The 21253-nt window shown below is 41.2% G+C and overlaps 1 protein-coding gene across 1 annotated transcript in view; it reads left to right on the forward strand.

Annotated features, from left to right (window-relative positions):
- The first annotated feature begins 3261 nt into the window (after positions 1–3261).
- cdon (cell adhesion associated, oncogene regulated) overlaps positions 3262–21253 on the forward strand; it is a 35077-nt gene continuing 17085 nt past the window's right edge. Inside the window, exons 1-7 of the mRNA XM_079465286.1 lie at positions 3262–3581; positions 17719–17852; positions 18028–18306; positions 19290–19436; positions 19529–19672; positions 19786–20076; positions 20209–20478. Coding sequence (XP_079321412.1) covers positions 17780–17852; positions 18028–18306; positions 19290–19436; positions 19529–19672; positions 19786–20076; positions 20209–20478 — 1204 coding nt within the window. The 5' untranslated portion in view covers positions 3262–3581; positions 17719–17779. The remainder of the gene's footprint in view (positions 3582–17718; positions 17853–18027; positions 18307–19289; positions 19437–19528; positions 19673–19785; positions 20077–20208; positions 20479–21253) is intronic.

Raw genomic sequence — 21253 nt, forward strand, 5'->3', positions numbered from 1 at the left:
TAGCTAGTAACATGCATGATTCGATAGAGGAAAGATCTACACCTGTTCTCACAGAGTGTGGGTCATGTAAACCCCTTTGATTTCAATCCAGGACCTGTTGAATCCAATCAGTCCCATACAGAGTCTTTAAAGCCAGTGTAGAGCTCACAGACAGCCTGCTGGTCTAGGCTTGGACTGAACGTTTTTCCTCCGACAATATCCCTTTCAATAAGACAAAAAGCTCAGTGTGCTGAGGTGTAGCGAGGTGAGAGGAATGGGAACTGTGGGGGCAAAGGCCACTAACATGGGAAATTGTTCAAAATGGGTCCAAAACCACATTGTGTGAGAATAATAAATACTAAGTTTGTTACAATTTCCGATGAAAATGTAAGTGGTGCTTATCCGATGCTATAGTGTGTTTATTGCTGTATAGATGCAAGGGTTTCTGAGACGGGGTCTTGCTGGGGTCTTATTGGTTGCCTAGAAAAGCCCCCAAAATATTTTCAATTCTATTCTGGCTCCCTCATTCAGTGCAAGTCTATGGTATTTGTTTTCGCTTAGCAATAAAATAAATAGCACACCTTCTATACAAACTGCACAATTTCAATCGATAGTCATGTTCGTAGCACAAACACATCGAAGTTCAATATTTTTCAATACTTTTATTTCTGTTTGAAACATAAAATTGCAGGTTACTTTAAGTACTTATTATAAGTACTTTATACATTTTTTCATATTTTGTATAGCTTACTTTCTTTTGATGCAAAGCAGTTTTATATTAAATGCATGTAGTAATGACTAAAAAAAATAACTTATGAAATATAATACATTTCAATAAATTGTAGATAGATGAAACTTACTGAACAATTGTCTGTTTGTTTGAAATGAGTATACACTTCTAGTTAGTATAAACTTATTTTTGTTATTTTTTATTAAAAAGTATCAAACTAGCAATATGTGAATTAAAAATCAAACGGCAGAAGGAAATGTTGCCGTGGGGCATGTTGGCACGTCCAGATCCTCTCGGGCAGAAAAGAAAGCAACAGTTGTCAGATAAGAAACCTTTCCACTCCAGTGACTCTCTCTCCATCTCTGCTCTCTCTCTCCTCAGGCCTTGGAGGAATTGGATCACACCTTCCACTGGAACGTGCTGTCAGACGGCAGGCAGCACCTGCTGTACTTCAGCCCGGGTGGGCCGCCCCATCACAGCCTAGTCCAATGATTACAGGCGAAAAGATGATTATGCTATTTACACATGACTGTACGCCGAACAGATGACTGCTTCACAAAGTCAGGGCGTCCAGTGCGCTCGGGCCGTTCCACAGGTTGAACACACACGGTCGCTCTCACGCACACGTTAAGCAGCCAGCCATTCCCCCACACACCTGAGCTTCCCTACATACACAAACAAGCATCTCAGAAAGTGCTGAGGAAATATTCCCGGCCAAACAACATAAGCCATGTCCAACCAACAATCCTGAGGCCAAAATCGACCCACGGAGTGAAGCTACACAAACATGGACACAAACACTCATTTAAATCAGTGCTACAAGAGCAAATTGCATGTAACAGTATGTACATTCTGTATGCCTTACTTACATTTTTTATCTATTTAGGGTTTAAAACCTCTGTCTTTTTTTGTGTCTGGCCTTGTCAATGAATGACCGATGAATGTGCTCTGTGCAAATATACCGCATACTTCCTGAAAAGTCTTGCATTGCTGGGGATTATGGAGGTGGACACACAGGGACACCACCTGTCAATCACACCGAGGGCTGACAGGTCCTGAAATATGTATAATAACCAAAACTGTACTTGAAGAATATTGATATGTGGCAGCGTGATAAATTACAGTATATTGCTTGGCTAACTGTTAGAAATGATTTATTCTGAGTTTATTTGTCAGTTTTCTCTTTATTTTAATGGTTATAAGGAGAATTGTATTAGTTTTAATAGAAACTATAATGGAATAGGATGAGCACAGCATAAAATCTAACAGGAATAAGGCCCTAAACACACTTCACTTCAATTGATTTTTCATTTCTTTTAGATGTATGTATGGATGGACGGACGGACGGACAGACAGACAGATCAGGCTGTTACGTGATGTACATACATGGTATGCACAAACACATGTTTACTACTAAATCAGGACATTCACGGCCTTCTATAAATACCTTATAGTTATAAAACACTAACCTAAGCCTATCCCTAAAATACAACTATTTTCATTTTACAATTAGAAAAACAAAACATTATTTACTCCAGTTTTCTGGTGTTTTTACAACTGAGGACGTCCCCAACCGGAGTTTTTGCTCAGATTATTTATGGTTCCAACACTTTAGTCTTGTTGCACAGGCCCATAGCCAGGGGGGGTTCAAAAGACCCACCCCTCACTGTCAAAGGTCCAGAATTTAAGTTTGTAGTGAAAATGTGTCCTTTTAAATAACAAAAACGACACAACTTTGTCAGCAGATTCAGTGGCGCAGTGATTAAGACACATGTCATGTGATATTACCTTTAACACGATAAACCAGGTTTGGACCACGTTTTGCCAAACTAACTTCTACATTTTCACAATCATATCGTACAGGCATTTATTTTGCAACAACATAAGGGAACATTTTCAGGGTTTTTTTCACACATCATCTCACAGCATGCCGACTTTAGTCATATAAATGAATTTCCCCAAAACAAAACTGTTGACAGTGAAAATGCCGGGTGGGAAGTTTGACAGAATGCACCGAGAGACCAGTAAACCAGGATCCGTGACATTAAAGATTGCTCTATGGACAGATGCTTAGCCTCCTCGTTGGAGCGCTCGTGCCCATACCTGACAGATGATGGTTTGAGACCAGAGTCCTAGCCACAGTATCAAGCCCTGTCTATAGGTATACGTTTATGATTTGTTAACTTTATTATTCGTTATATTTATTAAAGTTGAATGATTTATAGCATTTATTGGTATTACGAGGTATAATTCTTGTTTTTAATGATTTATTTTAAATCATAAATGTGGGGGGAGATGACAAAACAGTACACGTTGTAAGAAAAAGAACCACCCCTTCCACAAGGCTGGCTACGGCCCTGTTGCATGCAGAAGGGTAACATCTATACTCCAGCAGTGCTGCTGCCGTGGGTCTGGAACATTCCTCTTCTGACGATCTGCTGAGCATCTGATCCCCTCTCTCTCCCACTGTGAGAGAGAGAGAGAGAGAGAGAGAGAGAGAGAGAGAGAGAGAGAGAGAGAGAGAGAGAGAGAGAGAGAGAGAGAGAGGAGAGAGAGAGAGAGAGAGAGAGAGAGAGAGAGAGAGAGAGAGAGAGAGAGAGAGAGAGAGAGAGAGAGAGAGAGAGACGAGTAGGGTTCACTTACTTCAAATCTCGCCGAATCTGAAGTTTGGACTCGCGCGTTCATTCCTTGAGCGCCGTGAAGGGCACGAGAGCTTCAGGTCGGGACAGCGCGCGAGCGAGACTCTTTTTCCCCGGTATCGTGCACTTTGCGCCCGCGTCTAATGGAGGGCCCCGTGCGGATTTGCCATCGGGAGAATGTGTTTTACTTCTAGCGCGTCCGGCTGGTCGCAGCTTTTGCCCTCCTGTACGAGGTAAGAACGGACCGCGATGAAAGGATTTCTTCACGCACCGCCATGCATTTAGATCCTCGTTACCAAAAGAAGCGTAAAAGTTACATTTATATCGCAACAAACCCCGAAAAGTCCCGTTAGACTCCACTCGAGTCTTTCCGTGGCGCAGAGTATAGTCGTCGGGAATGAGATTTCTGTTTAGGAATGCGAGAGGATCTCGCGTCGCTGAGAGTAAACAGTGTAACGTTTACGTGTTTGAAAGGTTTTTACTACGAACTCTACTTTAAGACGATTTTAAACATTGTGAAAGTGCCAAGTGTGAAAAAAAGTTGTGTTTCGGCATGCATAAAACCTCATTACTTTCGAGTGAATAAGTATAAATCGTTTGAAACATCTTAAGTATACAAAGATGCTGAAGTGTTAAGGTGAAGAAACAAAGTTTCCAAAGATTGAAACTGTGTGCAAGTACCAGATTTATACATCTTATACATTTGATCATAACTGTAACTGTATAGAAAACATGAGTACTTGTTGTGTTCCAGAAAAGGGGGTCGAATGGGAAGGTATCTTGCAACACAATATGAAAAACATTTCCAATGTGACAAGTGTTTTGTTTGTGTTGGTAGTGGGGTAACAGGGAAGGTTGTGAGGGGCACGTTTTGTAAATACACCACTGAACCGTGCACATCCATAATATCATTGTGTTTTGTTTCTTTAATAACTCAGAAGTCCCATTTGATGTGATTTATTAATGATGATTTGCGGATCGTACGCCGCCTTGACATGAAAAGAGGGTTATTCCGTGCGCAGCAGGGTTCCTTCGCCACCAGAGCAGCTCGGTTATATTTCTTAATGAAAACGGACCACAATATGTATTAGTCGGACCCCAAACACACAGCTCTTTGAAATGAGATACTTGTGAGACAGAAACCAACTTTTTGCTCCAGAAAATGGGACCTGAGTGAAAGACAATGAAATGTGGTGAAACCTTTCAAAGAGTAGATTGTTGTCAAAGTGAGTATTCGTAAGAATGCATTTAATAAACTTGACATGATGTCCTAATACTTTATTGCAGTCGTTTCTGCTTTTACTACTAGTAAACGTTTAAGTGTGAAATTACCCGTTCTATTATTAAATTATATATACATATACATTTAAGAGATTCATTTTTTATTTGCATGAAGTTGCATCAAAATTGAACCTTAAAGTTAAGCTCTGTAAAGTTTTAACAACATCTTTTATTACATATCATAAGTAAACAGGTACGGCTACAGAATATTTTAACTTCTATGGTTAATTTTTTTGGGTCTCTATATGAAATAACTGTTAACTGCTGGTTTTTCTGTAGATTGTTAAAAAAAAGATGTTTATTTGCAAACCGATGTTGACGATTCCGAGAGCAGATATTGGGGTGCATCTTTCTATTGTTCCTACCGCGGGACGTAATGACTCTTTTGATGTTGTTTTTCTAAAGAGGCGTAAATGGATGCCTACATGTGGCATGTGAGTGTCTTTTGTCTGATCAGAGAGGTTAGGACAACATGACTGCTGGATAACAAAGCCCTCATGCTTTCTGCTCGGGAGCAAAAGAGACCCAGAGATCGTCTCAAGATACAAACACAATAAAAGTTTGAGAACGCGCCAGCGAGGAAAGGCAAGTGTAATGAATGGGTGTCTGAATAATGATCTCGCGAAGGAATTTGTTCTTACATTCGCATCTTTTGCCATCCGGTACAGTTAGCTGAAAACTGCTGCGTTCTTTATTGTAGTCTAGATGAAGCGTATGTGACTGTTGGACAGCAAGTCAACATTTATCAGTTTTATTTTTGTCCAGGCAAGAATGTTGAGCTCCGTCACGTATAATCTTGCTTGTTCGCTGTCACCTGTTGGCTCTTTCGTTTGTCCAATTATTTTTCAGAATAAGATATAGTGAAGAAGACAACTGCACTGATGTGTAAAACATGCTCAACATTTTATCACACAGACCGCGTTGCCGAAGGACACTGCAGGTGGAGTTGTGTTGCTGTAATTATAGACAAAATTGTTTGGGATATTTATGCATCATTGTTTGGGATATTTATGCATCATTGTTTGGGATATTTATGCATCATTGGTTGTTTTTATAAGTATATTTATTTGGGTTTTAGTTTTCTCCTAGTTTTGGATTGCGTTACTCTACAGTGTCTTTTTTATCTCATTCTGAGGTATTTGGTTTTGACCTATACTGAAAGTAACCCTTTTTGAGGCAATGATAATAACTTTTTCAGCATATAGTTTCTATCTCATACGTAGCATACTGTAGGAAGTCTGATCTATTCTAGTAAATAGTTTGGTCGTATATTTCATATAGATTTGAAGTCTTTTTGCAATACCCTTTTATGGCTGTATACAACTAGATGTATTCTGGTTTGTAGTTATTCATTTTGAAGTTAGATCAATTATGTTTTTTAACCGGAAAATAAAGCTTGAATTATATACTAAATGATATCTGTAGTTATGTATTTAATAGGATGTTTCACCCTTAAAGATACAGTTTGTAGTTTTTTTGCAGTAAAATATCCAAAAGCCACCAGGCTAGTGTTATATTGTTCGATCATTTGAGTACTATCTCAAATGTTTCCAACTATTTGTAAAGCGTGAGAATATTGTAATTTAACCAGTGACACGGTGCTGTGTCTGGCTGTCGCCTGTCAATGGCGTCATATCTGCGTTACCAAGGAAACTAGATGTTAAGCCTGCGACCTGTTTTAAAAAAATTACGGAATGCAGGAAAGTAGGCTAGTGGCTATTATATGATTGGCTGAGGTGACTCACATGATTCGTGTAAGCCGTTACACTTTCTCCAGACCTTGCATCTCCCTAATAACACAGTCTCTGGCATTACCCTCGGTTTCTGCTTTTACTGCCGTGGAGACCATTAAAATTAGCATTACCATTGTTGCGTGGACAAATGTGAAAGTATTTGTTTGTATCTTGTTTTCCGCAGTCGTTATGGAGCACAACTATTCTTTACTGTTTGCAGCTGGTTCTGTCAACAAAGACATTTTTTAGATTCCATTACTGACGCAAAACGTATGATCATTAAATCGATCAACGAGGTCAGTTTATTGTTTGGATGTCTTTTTCTTAATTTAGCAAGAGTGTCATGTATACATTATTTACTGAACAAGCAGTAATGGTGTTTAGATCATTTAACTAAATAATCAACGAATGAATTATAATGAAACAAAATCACGTCATCAAACGCAACATTTATAAAACTTTATTTCTTTACATTATCCATAAATGTGACTTCTCATTCACGTCTGATTGATTATTAGCGGTGGAGTTGAAGACGACAGTACCCATTGTTCCACGCTCCGTCACAGCGTCATCAAGCTACGCCATTGTTGTTGTTTTGAACATATCTGTTTTGAATGTGTGCCCTCTAGCGGCAGATTTTACAGATTGCGCCTTTAAGATGCTTTGGTGTATTAGGCCACTTTACAAAAGTTTTAATTTACATTCATGATAATGTATTTTACCATCCGTATAATTTAAATCTGTTTAAATTAAGAGGGGCTCACAGTGACACATCTTGTCTCTGAACCTTTGATCCTTTGCTGATTCTGTTTATTAAACTCCCTCATCTCAGATGAGATCCTTATTTATTTTCTTTCTGCTACTCCAGTGATACCCGGATGCCTTTGGTGTTTCAAACACTCTTTTCTTACATAGGGGCTGCACTTAAATCCTGGACGAAGTAACACTGCACAATGTTGTCTTGTACATTTCACTTTAAAAATTACGTTCAGACTTTGAGCCACAGGTGGGCATTTTCAGAGACGCTCTGAGTTTGTGTTTTGTCCTCGTGGGAAACTATTTCCTGTTAATTTATGCCCTTTGTATATAGTCTAAGGATTACCTATAGTTTTTGAGGTCACCGCCTAGTTTCCTCCTTTTATACATTCCTTTCGTTTCATTTTTTCCTTTGCGATCAAGTCATTTTAGTTCACCAAATCAATTGGCTCAATGCTATCTTCTGATTTTAAAGTCATGACCCATCCGTGTTCCCAAGCTAATTTCCAGCATTTCAAAACCATTAGCAGGGCATCAGTTATTCAGTAAAGGCCGGAGCTAAACACTGCAGTGCTATTTAGAGAGCAAGAATAATGTTTGGCCGTTTAGAGAGTTCTGGGTAATGATAAACACATGGGGCTGTTGAAGGTATGCTAAGTGGCCAATTCGAATGTAAGCATGTGTAATGATTCGGACCAAGTGATGGCCTTTCCAGTCATTCTGGTGGTTTGTCGCTAGTTTGCAAATTAGAAGCTCTGCTTTGACCAATACGTGGGAAAATATAAACCTTGAGTTATCAGACTGAACTGTGGTGATTCAGGCATCTGGGTGGGACAGTAGGTGGGTTTAAGGACAGTACAGATACGTTGAAAGTGATTAATAGATAGGTTTGAGCACCAATGTCACAACGTGAAAGTCAGAGGGATAGTACACATTTAAGGAGTCGTCCTTTGCCCTGTCTCCGTTGGCACACAAATGTTAGGTGTCTTTTTTCTCCACCTGGGTAGGGGACATGACAGTGAATTTGTTTGACTGTGTGGTTTGGAGGTTTATTTGGGTTAGTGCTGTGGTTTCGCTCTCAGTACCATCACTTCTGAGTCAACTTTTAACCATGAACAAAGATATGCAGTAGTACTGTATAAAAAGCTTTCACACATTGCTATGCGTTATATTATATATATATGTGTTGTATTTACATTTTGACAATAGACAAACATACCCTGTGAAATTTATGCATTTGATGTAAACTGACTATAAGTGCAAGTAATAAAGAAGGCTGGGAAACAACAGCACACTATTGACAGATTAATAATGTCAGTTTCAATAATATCACAGTATATAACAATAATGTACTAATACTAATCATGATTTATTTTATATTTTAAGAAATAAAAGTGACATTTTCAAGAATCTGAGTTTTTAAATGTTTTTTCCGTACAGTGAGGTGGCTAAAGCAGTCCGTGCCTAACAGCTCTTTAGTTTTTTCTTGCATGAAACTACATAAGATTTGACATGATTTTCCATTTATCGGTGAACGGTCTTTTTGAAGTATATTCACAATATTTTTCATGTCAAAACAAATTCCTTTTGAATATTCAGTATACCCACCAGCCCAAGTACCATGCAGAACAAGCAGGGAGGATGTACTTATGTATTGTGGCAAACTTACATCACATTGCATACTTAATCTGCCTCATCCTGATTACACAAACCACCAAACCACATTTCAGGTCATTTATAATTAGAATGGTAAAGTCCTGGTTCCAGCAGAAATAAAGAATGTTTTATGCATGTGGGAGCTTTTGTGATTGTACATTACACGCCTTAAATGTAGTGATCGAAAGTAAGTACACCACCCAGAATGCCTGTAACCCATCTAGTCTAGATCTCATTAGTTCGAGTTAGCTGACAGCCGCTGTCTTTCTTGAGAGTCGCAGAAACAGGAGAGGGATTACGGGTTGGATGCCGAAGCCTTGCTTTGATTTAGGGCCCTGGTAGTGTTGATGGACACCCGCCAGCAGTTATGCACAGGGAGTGGACGGTAAATTCGACCAAAATATTTCCAGTAATGCTACGATTTGAAACACCATGCTAACAAATTTTGCTCTTAAAAGATGATCTTCACACAATGGAATTTGATAGACGCCACGGTATCTCCCACTGCTCTGAGACAACAATAAGAATTTGTTTCTCGTAATTCATGGCCCACCATCACCCCTTGGAGATAAACAGAAAATGTAGACTCGTCCCAGTAGAATCTACTCCCTAGATTTTGCACGTAATTTATTGACGTACATCCTACGCAGAATATCTCTACCCTTGGCTCACCTTCCAGCCATTTATCAAAATATTTTACTCTCTGGCTTTGTCTTAACACCTTTGCGTAACTGCAGGGAAAGAATGACAGCCTTAATCAGGAGCATAGAAAGAAAGTGAGGGCTCAGATTTATTTACAGTGCATTATTAAGTGCATCAAGGATTAACTTTACTAAGTTTGTCTAACCCTACTTCACATCAATTCAAGAAGTTGAACTGCATCCCAGCCCCCCCGAGGAATCGTAGTAGCATTAAAATGTGAAACCTAATTGTCAAAATAAACAAACAATCATGTAGTTTAGTTTGATGCAGTGGAAACAGATGTTAAATGGGCCTCTAAATGAAAAATCTGAACAGAATAAATCTTTCATAAAACTTTAAGACAAATGTCTAATTTATTGTGTCTTAACACTTTATTTGTGTTTCACCACCCTCTTAGTTGTTATCTCATAGACTTGGGTAGAAGTTGCAATTACGTACATTTTATCTTAGTTTTCTATAAGAAATAGTGTAGGAGATTTCAGCATTCTCATCACCTTCCTGTTTTCAGAATTTTTTTTCTTTTGCTTCCTGAGATTCACCCTCTGTCTTCACCAGATCCTGTTCTTGTAGTCAAGCCCTGAAAGCATTGAGAAATCCTCCTCACATCCTTTTATTTGACATCTTTAGTACCAGCCCGGTTACACCACAGCTTTCTATTTCAAATGCGGCAGTCCATAAGCAACATGGGTTTTCTCTGCAACCCGGCGCCCAAGCCGGGCAATGGATCAACAAGACTATATTAAGGCAATAGTGGCCACGGCTGCCCTCCGCTCCTGACAAACAGACAGTTTGTTTGGAACGACTGTGTAGCTTGCAGATTGGAGCCTGAGGCATTGTGGGTACTACTACTGTGAGGCCTGTGGTCGCGAGTGCCGTTTTGAGCTCCGCGTTGCGGGAAGAGGCAGCCTCTCTGGGGAGCAGAGGTAAATGGCCATTTATAGAGTCTATTTCAACTCCTTGAGGAAACGGGAATCAATTACATGGATAGCCTGAAGAAGGCTGTAAATTGTTACAACTCTGACCCATCTCTTAGAAGGCTAGGATTAGTTTGAGATGCAGGATGGGAGATTCATAATATTTATGATTTGAGGATGGGTTGGCTTCCTGATCTATGTCCAAAAACCTCATCTATTGCTGTTCTGAATGAGGCTTTTCACAAGATTTCGCCATCTGTTGAGACCAGCGCTGCCGATGCTCTTCTCCCGGTAGCCTAGTAGGTGTGCAGTATGAATACTCTATACAGGTGATACTGTTTTAATTTTGTTTCTTGTAACTTCTTGGCTCCATCTGACACAATACATCATTTTCCAGCGTCTGCCGAATCCAGAACACAACGAAGTGTTTAATTATCTGACGCATAGCCAGCATCAGAAATTCAGACAAGCGTGTTTGTTCAACTCAAACCGCAAAATTTGTTTTGTTATTTTGGAGGCGCTGGAAAACATGAACTCTTGGCTTGTTAGAGGGCTACGAGACAAGACAGATAAACATTTAGACAACCTAAATAGATTCCGTCAGAGGGAGTGTTTGGATTGGATATTTATTTCACAGTCCTCAAGCTTGTACATACAAGGCAGAGAGCTGGCCTTATGTTTTTGGGGTGTTTTCAACACACTTTGAGAGAGTAATTCGGTCTTCTCAGCCTCTTACATCTTGTTTGTTTTTGTTCTGTTGGGCTAATATTTCAATGCTGGAATAGGACGAAGAACAAAGCAGCACACTGCTCAAATTAATTTTTTCTGCTTATTATTTGTTAATAATAAGTACCTCAAAAATGAAAAATCGTCTTCATTTACTCACCCTCATAAATGTCATTGAAAGCATGCTTGTATCCGAACTTTTTTAGGGGGCATAATTGGTTACCATTGTAAAAACTGTTTAGTTTTTCCAGTATTAATTTTTGGGTGTCCTGTCGCTTTAACCATTATTCATGATGATTTTATCTTCTAAAGTTCGTGTACATTTGTAGTTATCAATTGTATTTCTCCCCCCCCCCTTACCACAGGTTACTTCATTTTAGCATGGTTTGCTCATTTTCATTTGTTGTGAGCATTAAAGCAGAGTCCCTCTGTCAACTTAATTTTGTTTTGCTCAAGTTGAGAATCACAGCTTTTAAAATATGCTCCTGCCCTGTAAGAGCTTTTGGTCGGATGCCAAAGACCTATCGATGGGATACTGAGCAGAACCTGTTATGTAGCTGTATGTCTGGCCTAGTTGTCATGGTGATGGAGGAGGGGATGGAACCCAGGAGGGCCAGGGAGGACTGGAGGAGATAGAGGGAGGTTGAAAGCAGAGACTGAAGACATGCAGAGAGCAGATGGAAAACTTGCTGGCTTCAACTTCTGTTCAGCCTCTGCCCTGTTTCAGTCTTCAGTGATACAGTATAGTAAAGCAATCTCAGCTGCCGTGTTCATCATTCACGATCGAGAAATTTTCCGAGAGTATTTGGTGCCGATCATGATACAGACCAGATTTAAACCTGTCTGGAGTCTAGTTCTCTAGGTCCCAGTTTCAACTTGTTGCTCTAAGTAAATGAAATTAAGGGCTCAGATTTGACCAGATAGTATTTTAACCACCACGATACAAATTCAACTCTCATCCTTCGCAACTTGTCTTATGATTCAAACACTCTTGGCACAGCACGCCTATCAACCTTGTCTCTCAGCACACCCTCTGGGCAGAAAGAACCACTGTCTCTCCTGTCTCTAGCATTCCTCCTCTCAATTAAAATTACCCTCCCTGTGTGCAAACGTCCCCTAGAGGGTTTAGAGAAGCTGTGAACTCAGCTGGAAGAATATTCTGGTGTACCCGCAATGCTGTGTGTGTCGTTAGTTATGTGCAGTTTTGGCTGCGGCGGCGATACCCAGAGATCCGTTTCCAGTGTCCGAGACAAGCCTATTGAGTTTCAGCCCTCTGCTTAATCCCTGTTGTTGAAAACCTTGGGAAACAGCCCCTTTACCTCTGTACCCCTCCTTTCTCTCACCACCTCCCTTTCCACACCACCTCCTCCCACCATTCCCAGGCAAACAAGACACCAAAGAACAAACTCCAATTAAGAGGGTTCTTCCGTACTGTACTGGGGCTAAGGGTCTCGCTCCCACCCACTCTCACCAGGCGATCTGTGTGTGTAGTGTTTGTGACCGAGGCCAACACGCCTAGGGCAGGAATTAGCACTGTCTCCCTGGTCTCCCTGGCCTGGCACTCTTGGGAAATGGGCGGAGGTAGACCGGGTTGCTGCTGAGAAACCTTATGGAGGGTTGGGGATGTGTGTGTTCTTTGTAAATAGTGCTTTGTTAGAGGTGACTGTCTGATCCCAGGGGCCTCTGTTCACATTTCTTTCTCGTCTCCTCCCTTTTTTCTTTCACCGTTAAACGCACTACGGCCGCCCGGGCTATGCCATGACACCCTGCTAGCGTCTTACCCCAAGGGCCGCCTGCCCTTCGTAGTCGCTGATGTTATTTCCTGTCAACAGAGACAGGCTGTGTTTTATGGCTGGGGGAGGCCAGTCTTGGGAAGTAGTATCAAAGTCTTGATGTAATGCATCTCAGTGCACATGCGCGCCCACTCCTTTTCACAGCAATAAGAGAGGAGTTGAAGGTTAACCTCTGTTTGCCTTCTCTTTGGAAATTTGAATGCAGATAACTGTAGTTCCACCTCTGTTGTTTCCATTTCCTTTCTTTCACTTTTAATAATGTCTTTCCTCTTCAATTACAGAAAGACTGCTCTGTTTATAGGACCAGCAAGTTTTTTTTTTATTTCCAGTCCGTAATGACGCTTGGAACAAAAGTACCCTGTGATAGCCACCCATACTGCCAGCCCCTCACACACACCTTCTTTTTGTTTTCTGTTCTCTCCCTCATTCCCTCCCTGGGTCTCGTATTGCACATCAAGTCAATATGTTGTATCATTATTTTACTGAGAGGATTACAAGCGAGGTTCACACAGTATGATTTTGTCTGACAGGCATTAGCTGGGGAAATGAGCTGAGGTTTGGCAAGTATTCACCTCCCGATGAATCCCTTCTTTTTTCCCCGCTCTGGCCCTCCCTTCCTCGCTCGTTCCCTCCTCCTGTTGTTCCTTCCTGACTTTTTTTATTCTCTCTAAATTTGAGAGGAGTTATGTACAACTCTGTGTCTTGGTCATATTTTTCTTGATCTTTTATTTTTGTAACCTTTGTACTGCCTTATTTGTTCTCCTTCACCCCTCTCTCTCTCTCTGTTGAATGTGTTGAGAGCAGCTCCTCTGTCGGTGTTTGTAGAGGCGAGTGTGGACAGGTTCAGGATACAGAAGTATCATACTCAACACATGGGTCAGATCAGACTATTGGGAAAGATATTCATACATTCTGCACAAACTTAGTTTGTCTATTATTCACTAGTCTTACCTTTGTGTCTTTTTGCTGTGCACCTCATGTTTTCATTCTTGGCTTTTGTGGTTGTTTCCTGTATGTTCTAATGACCATAGCTGTGCCACTTATTTCTATTTAAAAAGGTTTCCTTAGACAAGCCTTTGTATTCAGGCAGCATTCTGGTGGATTTTGAATGTACCAGTGCAATGTTCCTTCTCTTTGTTCCCTACCTGCGGATCCCAGGCCTTAGATTTTGTACCAGTTGTGACCTGTTCTGCCAGAGCCCTGTGGGGGTCTTGTGTCCTGTTTACTGAATATGACAGATCTGTGAGGAGGGCAGATGACACTTCAAGCACTGCCTGCAGTTGTATACTCATCTTTTCTCACTTGCACTGTTTTAAAAGCACTGCAGGTGCCACCTCCTTCCCCTTTACACCCAGTGGCTTGTAAGAATGTTTATTTTTCCTGATGTCATTCCTATAGATCCCTGCTCTGCTTACATTGCATCCAAGTATACTTATTATTCCAGAGGCCATGCATTACATACAGGCATGAGGGTATATGCCTCATATATCTCATACTGTATATATTCAGCAATTTCTGCAACACATGACATTTTAGCAAGGCATGTTTTGGTTAAACTGCAGAGGATATATTTTAAAGGGCAGATGCTTTCTGACATCCCAAGAGAACGAGTCTGTCTTTCTTCCCTGCACTTTGGCAAGATCTCAGGTATGACCCCTGAGTTACTCCCTCATTCCAGAGAGAAAACAGAAAGGAACAACAGCTTTTGCTCTGACAGCTGATAAGGCTGTATTTATGATCCTCAACAACTTGTGGATTTGCTGTTGGACCAAGCTGTCTGAGAGCCTCAGAAAAATACTCAGAATGTGTGTGGGTCCTCTGGCTTTAACACACAAACGTATAAGTGCAAAAACCGAGTGGAGAGACATAGGAAGCCTAGTTTTCCAGAATGTCTGGAGACTGTAATGTAGCACACTGTTTGAAGATTTGTCCTTGTAAATAAACATTTTCTAAAAGGACCAGGACATGCTGTGTTATGGATTCTCCATACAAGCTTCTGAACTAGCTAAACCAGCAAAAAAAAGCTAAAGCTTACATCTGCAGCTTTAGCTGAAATTCTTGCTTTGGGTCACCAGAAGTGTAGTGCTGTTACCTAAATAGAGGTAATGTCAGTTTTGATTGTCAGCTACTTGTTTCCCTCAAGACTTCCCCTCAGTCTTTTCTTTTGATGTGGCCTGTATGATGGAGATCTTCAGCTGGTAAAGGGGGCTTCCCTTTTTTTCTGCTGTTAGACATGTCTCTGCACTCCGCTACCCGCTCTCTCTCGACATATATCTCTCTTATTGAAGACTCCAGAATGCTTCAATTCCCTACTGTCTCTCTAGCCTGCATCTAGTAGGTTGGTGCCTTTTTCTCTGATGGAGGACAGCAGATATCCTGTAAAGTGTCTCTCTGCCCTTGAACCTGGCGCATACAGGCGGATGTCAAAAGAAAGACAGAGAGATAAAACCCAGGAATGATGCTTGTGTTTCCTCGTCATGCCAGATCTGTTGCAGAGATTGTGAGTGGCACAGCGATTCATACCTTACACCAGATATCTCTAACCGGGTTATACTCACCCCTCCGGGGGTACTTGTATCACTTTTTCGGAATACACATGGTGCAGTGTTGCCCATCTTGGCTATATGTTTAATTCAAGGCTGTTCTTATTGTTGTAATCATATATTATTATTCCTGGAGTGAGAAAGAGATTGTTTCCACTGATGGTATAGGGGCACTGAATAGGGCTTGTTTGGACTGGTGGACAAAGAAACGCTACCCTTACAATCCCAAGACTGACAGACCATGCACACACACACACTCAAAGTCATGGCACACAAACGTTTCCACATTTCCTTAAGATGGTAATCTTTGTAAAGTTTCTTTAAGATAGTTTTTTTACTATCATTTTTCTAGGTATGTTTGTGTCACACTCTCTCCGTCTTGCTGTTTTGTGCTGTGGAGGCACTGTCCCCATTTTCTCACCCATTTTGAGGGTGACCCCAAAGGGTGGGGCCACGTCTGGCAGACACCCGCTGACTCTCTGCTCTCTGGTGACCCTTAACCTTTAGGTTTAGAGGGGGCGTGAGCAGGATGTGAGAGAGTTTATTATTTCCCGTGTTTCCTACTTCGTCTTCCTCGGAGTGGTCCCGTGGGGGGGGGGGGGGAGATGTGTATGTATGTGGCTGCGTTTGAAGCTCGAGTAAATCGTTTTGGGCCTCGGTGTGGTTAAAATGTAAGCTTGATTTATTTTATGCAATATTAAACTAGATTTTTACATTGTCTGAAAAGTTTCGGGTGGTTGCCAGATTATTTATTTGCAGTTTCTAGGATGGTCTGAATGGTTCCCAGAAGGTTGTTGGGCACTTCTGTGTTGTTGCTAAGGTATTGCTAGGTATTTGCTTATTAGTCCAACAGCCCGCAACCATGCCTTGAGTCCATCCTTCAACGTAAGTCTATGGTACTTTTCACGTTTCATTCAACATGGACTATAGTTTAGGCAAATTTATGTTTGATGCGAAAGCAGTGCAGACTGCGCCGCTCTAGTGGTCCCATCCAGACATCACACCTTTAATTTGACCCAGGCAAGTGGCCAGTCCTTTGGGCTGATGTTGGGCCGGACACAGAGCCCCATGGCACCCACAGCTTGAATATCACAGCTGGACAGCCATTGTCCCTCAGCCCATGGCCCAAACTCTGCTCACGGACCAGGAGCCTGTGATCAAAGACCCTCCGGATTAACACAGCCCAGATACAGAGGACTGGCGCTAGGGGAGGAACAGGTTCAAAAGCAAAGAGGAATGCTCCTAATTACGTTCTTTTACTCCTTTTTGTGTCTCACCCTTTGGGAGCTCCCCTTGTCTTTCTGATTGGACGTTTAAGACTGTGTGTGAACGCCGTGTGGCGGCTCTTCAGGCTACAGTGAGTCTGTAAGAAAGCAGTGCACTGTAACAGGAGAGTGATACTAAGAGTGGACTGAGCCAGACCTTACGACTGCAGTCCATCAGAGATGGGCAGGAGTGAAATGGCCAGAAAAGAGGGTGGGTGAGGGGGCGTAAAGGTTCAGAAAGTCCTGTTTCACTAGTGAGGCTCTCTGTGGGAATCGTAGGATCATAGATCAACAGACAGTTTCTCATCAGGAATCGGACTGTGTGAGATCTAAGCGTATAGAAATGAGGAATGTCATATGGGTAATTGTTTAAGATTAATTGTGGAATGTTATGTGTTATAATTCCTCCACGCTTAACGTCTTGACCAGCGACAGATGAGCAAATCTCTTGTTATATTGTATGTGAAGATGGTTAAGATTGTCCTTATATAACTACCCAGTGTTGCATTTTCCTAAGAGTTAACCTGTGATACAAATATAAGATTCATTCACAAATATATATTCATCCAGTGTTTTCGAGATGGTTAGGCCTTAAAGCTTGAGTATTTTTAGTGGTTGCCAGGGTCTTGCTATGTGTGTGCTAAGATTTTTTTTAAATATTTGTAGAGCCATTGATACGCAGTTTTTGGTGCCTGGACGGTTGCCAGTGTGTTTTGAATGGTTGATATTTGGTTGCATACTGGTTAAAAAAATCTATCAGAGTCTATCATTCAATACTTTTTTATCATTATCTTTCTGAATCATTCCGTTTTTTTTCCATTTTAAATAGCAAGTCTGATCTCTTGAAAAGTAACCTAAAAAGTATGTAGGCATCTAGGCACCATAGTAACTGCTGTAATTTGTGTTACATTAATCATATTGAGCTGTCCATGAATCATGTTTGGTTTTGTATGTGATTTTTATTTGCAATGCTTTTAACATGTCTTTTGTGTGTGTTTCAGGTGTGGAGTGTGTGTAAAGGGGGTGAGGCCCCTGGTTTGTGCACCAAGGTGAAATATCGTCATGGAGGACAGCGGCTTGAAATTACTGTCTGCTGTGCTGTGTGTTTGTCATACCCTGCTCTTTAACTGCCCATGTGAGTTACATGCTGACACACACAAACATCAGACATGCTTAATGTCCTTCTGGCCCTTTAAATGTGAATTAATCATCATGGCAATTGATGAGCAATCAGAGGCTAAAAGAACAACATGGATTGTGGTGTGATGTCTGTTATTTATATTTGACTCCTCTCTCTCTTTCTTCTTCAGCTGTTCTGTGTCTCTCTTTTCGCGTGGAGCCTCTATCTGTCGTACAGAAGCAGGGAGGTGCAGTCCAACTGCGCTGCACGGCACGTCCCGCCACCGCCAGACTCAGCTGGCTGTTCCAGGGGCGTCTCTTAGACCCCGTCCTCCAACGCGGTGTGGAAATCACTCCTGGCTCCCTCTCGCTGCCCTCCCTCCAACTGGCCCTCACAGGCTCCTATCAGTGCGTTGCTCAATCTGAGAAGGGATCTATCGTCAGCCGGCACGCACGGGTCCTTATTGCAGGTAAGGGCATATGAACGCATGCTGCATGCTGACACATACACTCTCACTACAGCTGTTAGACCGCTTCAATAAGACTGTGCTTCAAAGAGACTGCTGGAGAAGAAAGACAGGAAGTATCGGCAGGCGGATTTCTCGAGCTATTAACACTGTGAGAATAGGCGACAGTTGAAGAGTGTTGGAAGGCAAGGAAACGGTTCTTGATTTTCAGTCTGGCACTTATCCAGACACCTTCACCAGTATCCTTAATGAGCCAGGGGGCTTCCTGTGCTCTATCGAGGCCTGATGCCGGGAAGGACGCCTTATCGAAGCAACCCCCAAGCGGTCTGCCCGGGACCTGATCGGGGTTGCAGATAAGGCTGCATTATTCAGCAGAAAGCGCATGTTCACTGCCAGGCACAATCCAATAAAAACACCTCTTTGACAGAAGGTCTTTGTGTGAAGTGTTGATGTTATGGATGAATATACTAGTGTATTACACAGCTTTCTGTTTTTTTACTGGCTATTCTGTGGTCTGTAATGGCAACTAAACTGAATCATTGACATTAGTCTCAGGTAACCAATTTCCTATTTAGCTGTGCTAGTTTCATATTGTGTCACTCCACAGTTTTGTGTTTCAATCCAAACCAACTAACTAACTCAGATAAGGTTTCATAAAGGTATAAATAAATAAAAATGTATACATTAATAATGTATAAATGATGTTAACAGTCCTCAACAGCGCTTGTGAAATTTACAAAACTCTAACTGAGACAGTTTTTTTTACAGTGAAATTGTGCCAATTTTCGTTTATAAATGTATGCATTTGGCAGGTGCTTTTATCTGAAGCATTAGCATTTGTGTTCCATGGGAATGGTCCCGACAACCTTTGCGTTGTCGTACTCTACTAACTGAGCTAGAGGAACAATTGATGTATTACTAGTGTCAGAAAATCTTCATTCTGATCAATAAAAGTTTGTTAAACACTGTCAAATTTGTTCTCGCAGGTATCGAAGAATTTGCAGAGACCCATCGGCGGTTAGTAACGGTCAAGAAAGGAGACACTGCTGTTATCGAATGCACCCTTCCTCACAGCAACCCGCCCGCTCTCCCACGCTACCGGATACGTGGAAAATGGCTTGAACAGTCTTCAGGTACAGATAAGACACACATTCCACACCTTCAAGTAATACACGAAGATACAATGGAAGGTTCAGCGAGTAAATTTTCATTTGCTTGTTTGCAGATGAGTATTTAATTCTGCCCTCCGGGAACCTTCAAATCAACTCTGTGTCTGTGGAGCATCAGGGCATGTACAAGTGCGGCGCTTATAATCCTCTTAGCAGAGAGGCTCAAGCAGAGGCCCATGGCACTAAACTTGTAGTCAAAGGTGGGTGGAGCACACCCCAACTTTTATTCTGCTTATCACACTTCCCAAAAATGAATACAACCGGTGAACTAGTTTTAACGTGCATAAATTAATGAAATCTTTCCTCCATGTAGATTCTGAAGGCCCTTCCCCTGTAGGGATTGTCTATCCCATCACTTCTCAAAATCTGACAGTGGAACAGTCTGAATCATTGACTCTTGAGTGTGTCATATCAGGAAGTCCTTCTTCAAAGGTCAAATGGACTAAAGATGGGTCGGAGCTTATGCTGAGCTCCAAGTGGATGTTGTTGCAGAGCAACCTGGTGTTGAATGACATTAAACTAAGTGATATAGGTCATTATTGCTGCTCTGTTCCGACTGACCATGGGGATGTGGTCAGTGTCAACTACACTGTGAATGTGCAAGGTAAGCAAAGAATTAACGCCTAATCTTCTTGTGCTGTGTTTTTTGTACATAGCATTTCAAAATTTCCCATGTTTCTAAAAAGGTTTTCCTTATATGAGTGTAAGAATTGAGTGTGAATTATCATTTTTACAGAGAATGTGAGCATCCTGCGAGGTCTGTCTGACCAGGCTGTAACCGAGGGCTCCTCTGTGAGATTTACCTGCACCTCCAACGGTTACCCCACCCCTAACATCACATGGCTTCTTAACTCCACCCCTCTCTCTCCTTCACCCCGCCTCCGAATCTCTGGCTCCTCTCTGCGTATATCTTCTGTAACTGCTCAAGATCTGGGAATCTACCAGTGTCTCCTTGACAATGGGATTAGCTCCGCCCAATCGGCGGGCAGACTCAGTTTCCAACTAGGTAAGACAACATTGATATTAAGCAGAATTGTTGCCAATTGTTGCCAATTGTTTTGAGTAAGATTTGTTGGACACTTTGCTAATATTTTGGCTGACTGTGGTATGTTTAGTGAGAAAATAAACTTTAGCAACTGTCTATAACACCCTAATAACCACATAGCAATGGCCTGGCAAACACCTTTAAAAGTTTTGTTTAGACAAGCTAACATTTATTTAAAAATACAATCTAAAAATAATATAGTAAATATAAATATTATATTATGAATGCAATTACATAAATAAATATATAAAAATATACATTATTGTTAAAGTAAAATATTATGTTTATTATTTTCACCAGCAGTATTTTGTAACATGGTTTTTATTATTTATTATATGCCACAGTGGTATTAGTGGGAGGGTCTTTTTAAGTTTTGGTGAGATTTTGATTGGTCCAAAAGTTGTACACGCCAAACAGTATCGAAGACATCTTTGATCTGTTGTTTTTTCTAAAAGAGAAAGACTGTCGCTACGTCCGAAATCGCATACTAGGACAGTACGTACTGATTTAAATGAATTTTAAATGGCCGTTAAAACCGTACGTTCTATATAGTATGTGTTGGGGTAGTATGAATAGTTTTCCGCCATGTTTTATTGTCATGTGACCTGTATGCTCTTTGACCTAAGACGTATTAACATCAACCTGTACCTAGTCATCGATACAAACATAATTTATTCACGATAAATTTATTAATCCATACTTGCATTTCAAAAACAGACACCTGCTATTTAGAAAT

Source organism: Barbatula barbatula (genome assembly GCF_947034865.1).
Source record: "Barbatula barbatula genome assembly, chromosome: 10".
Classification (NCBI taxonomy): Eukaryota; Metazoa; Chordata; class Actinopteri; order Cypriniformes; family Nemacheilidae; genus Barbatula; species Barbatula barbatula.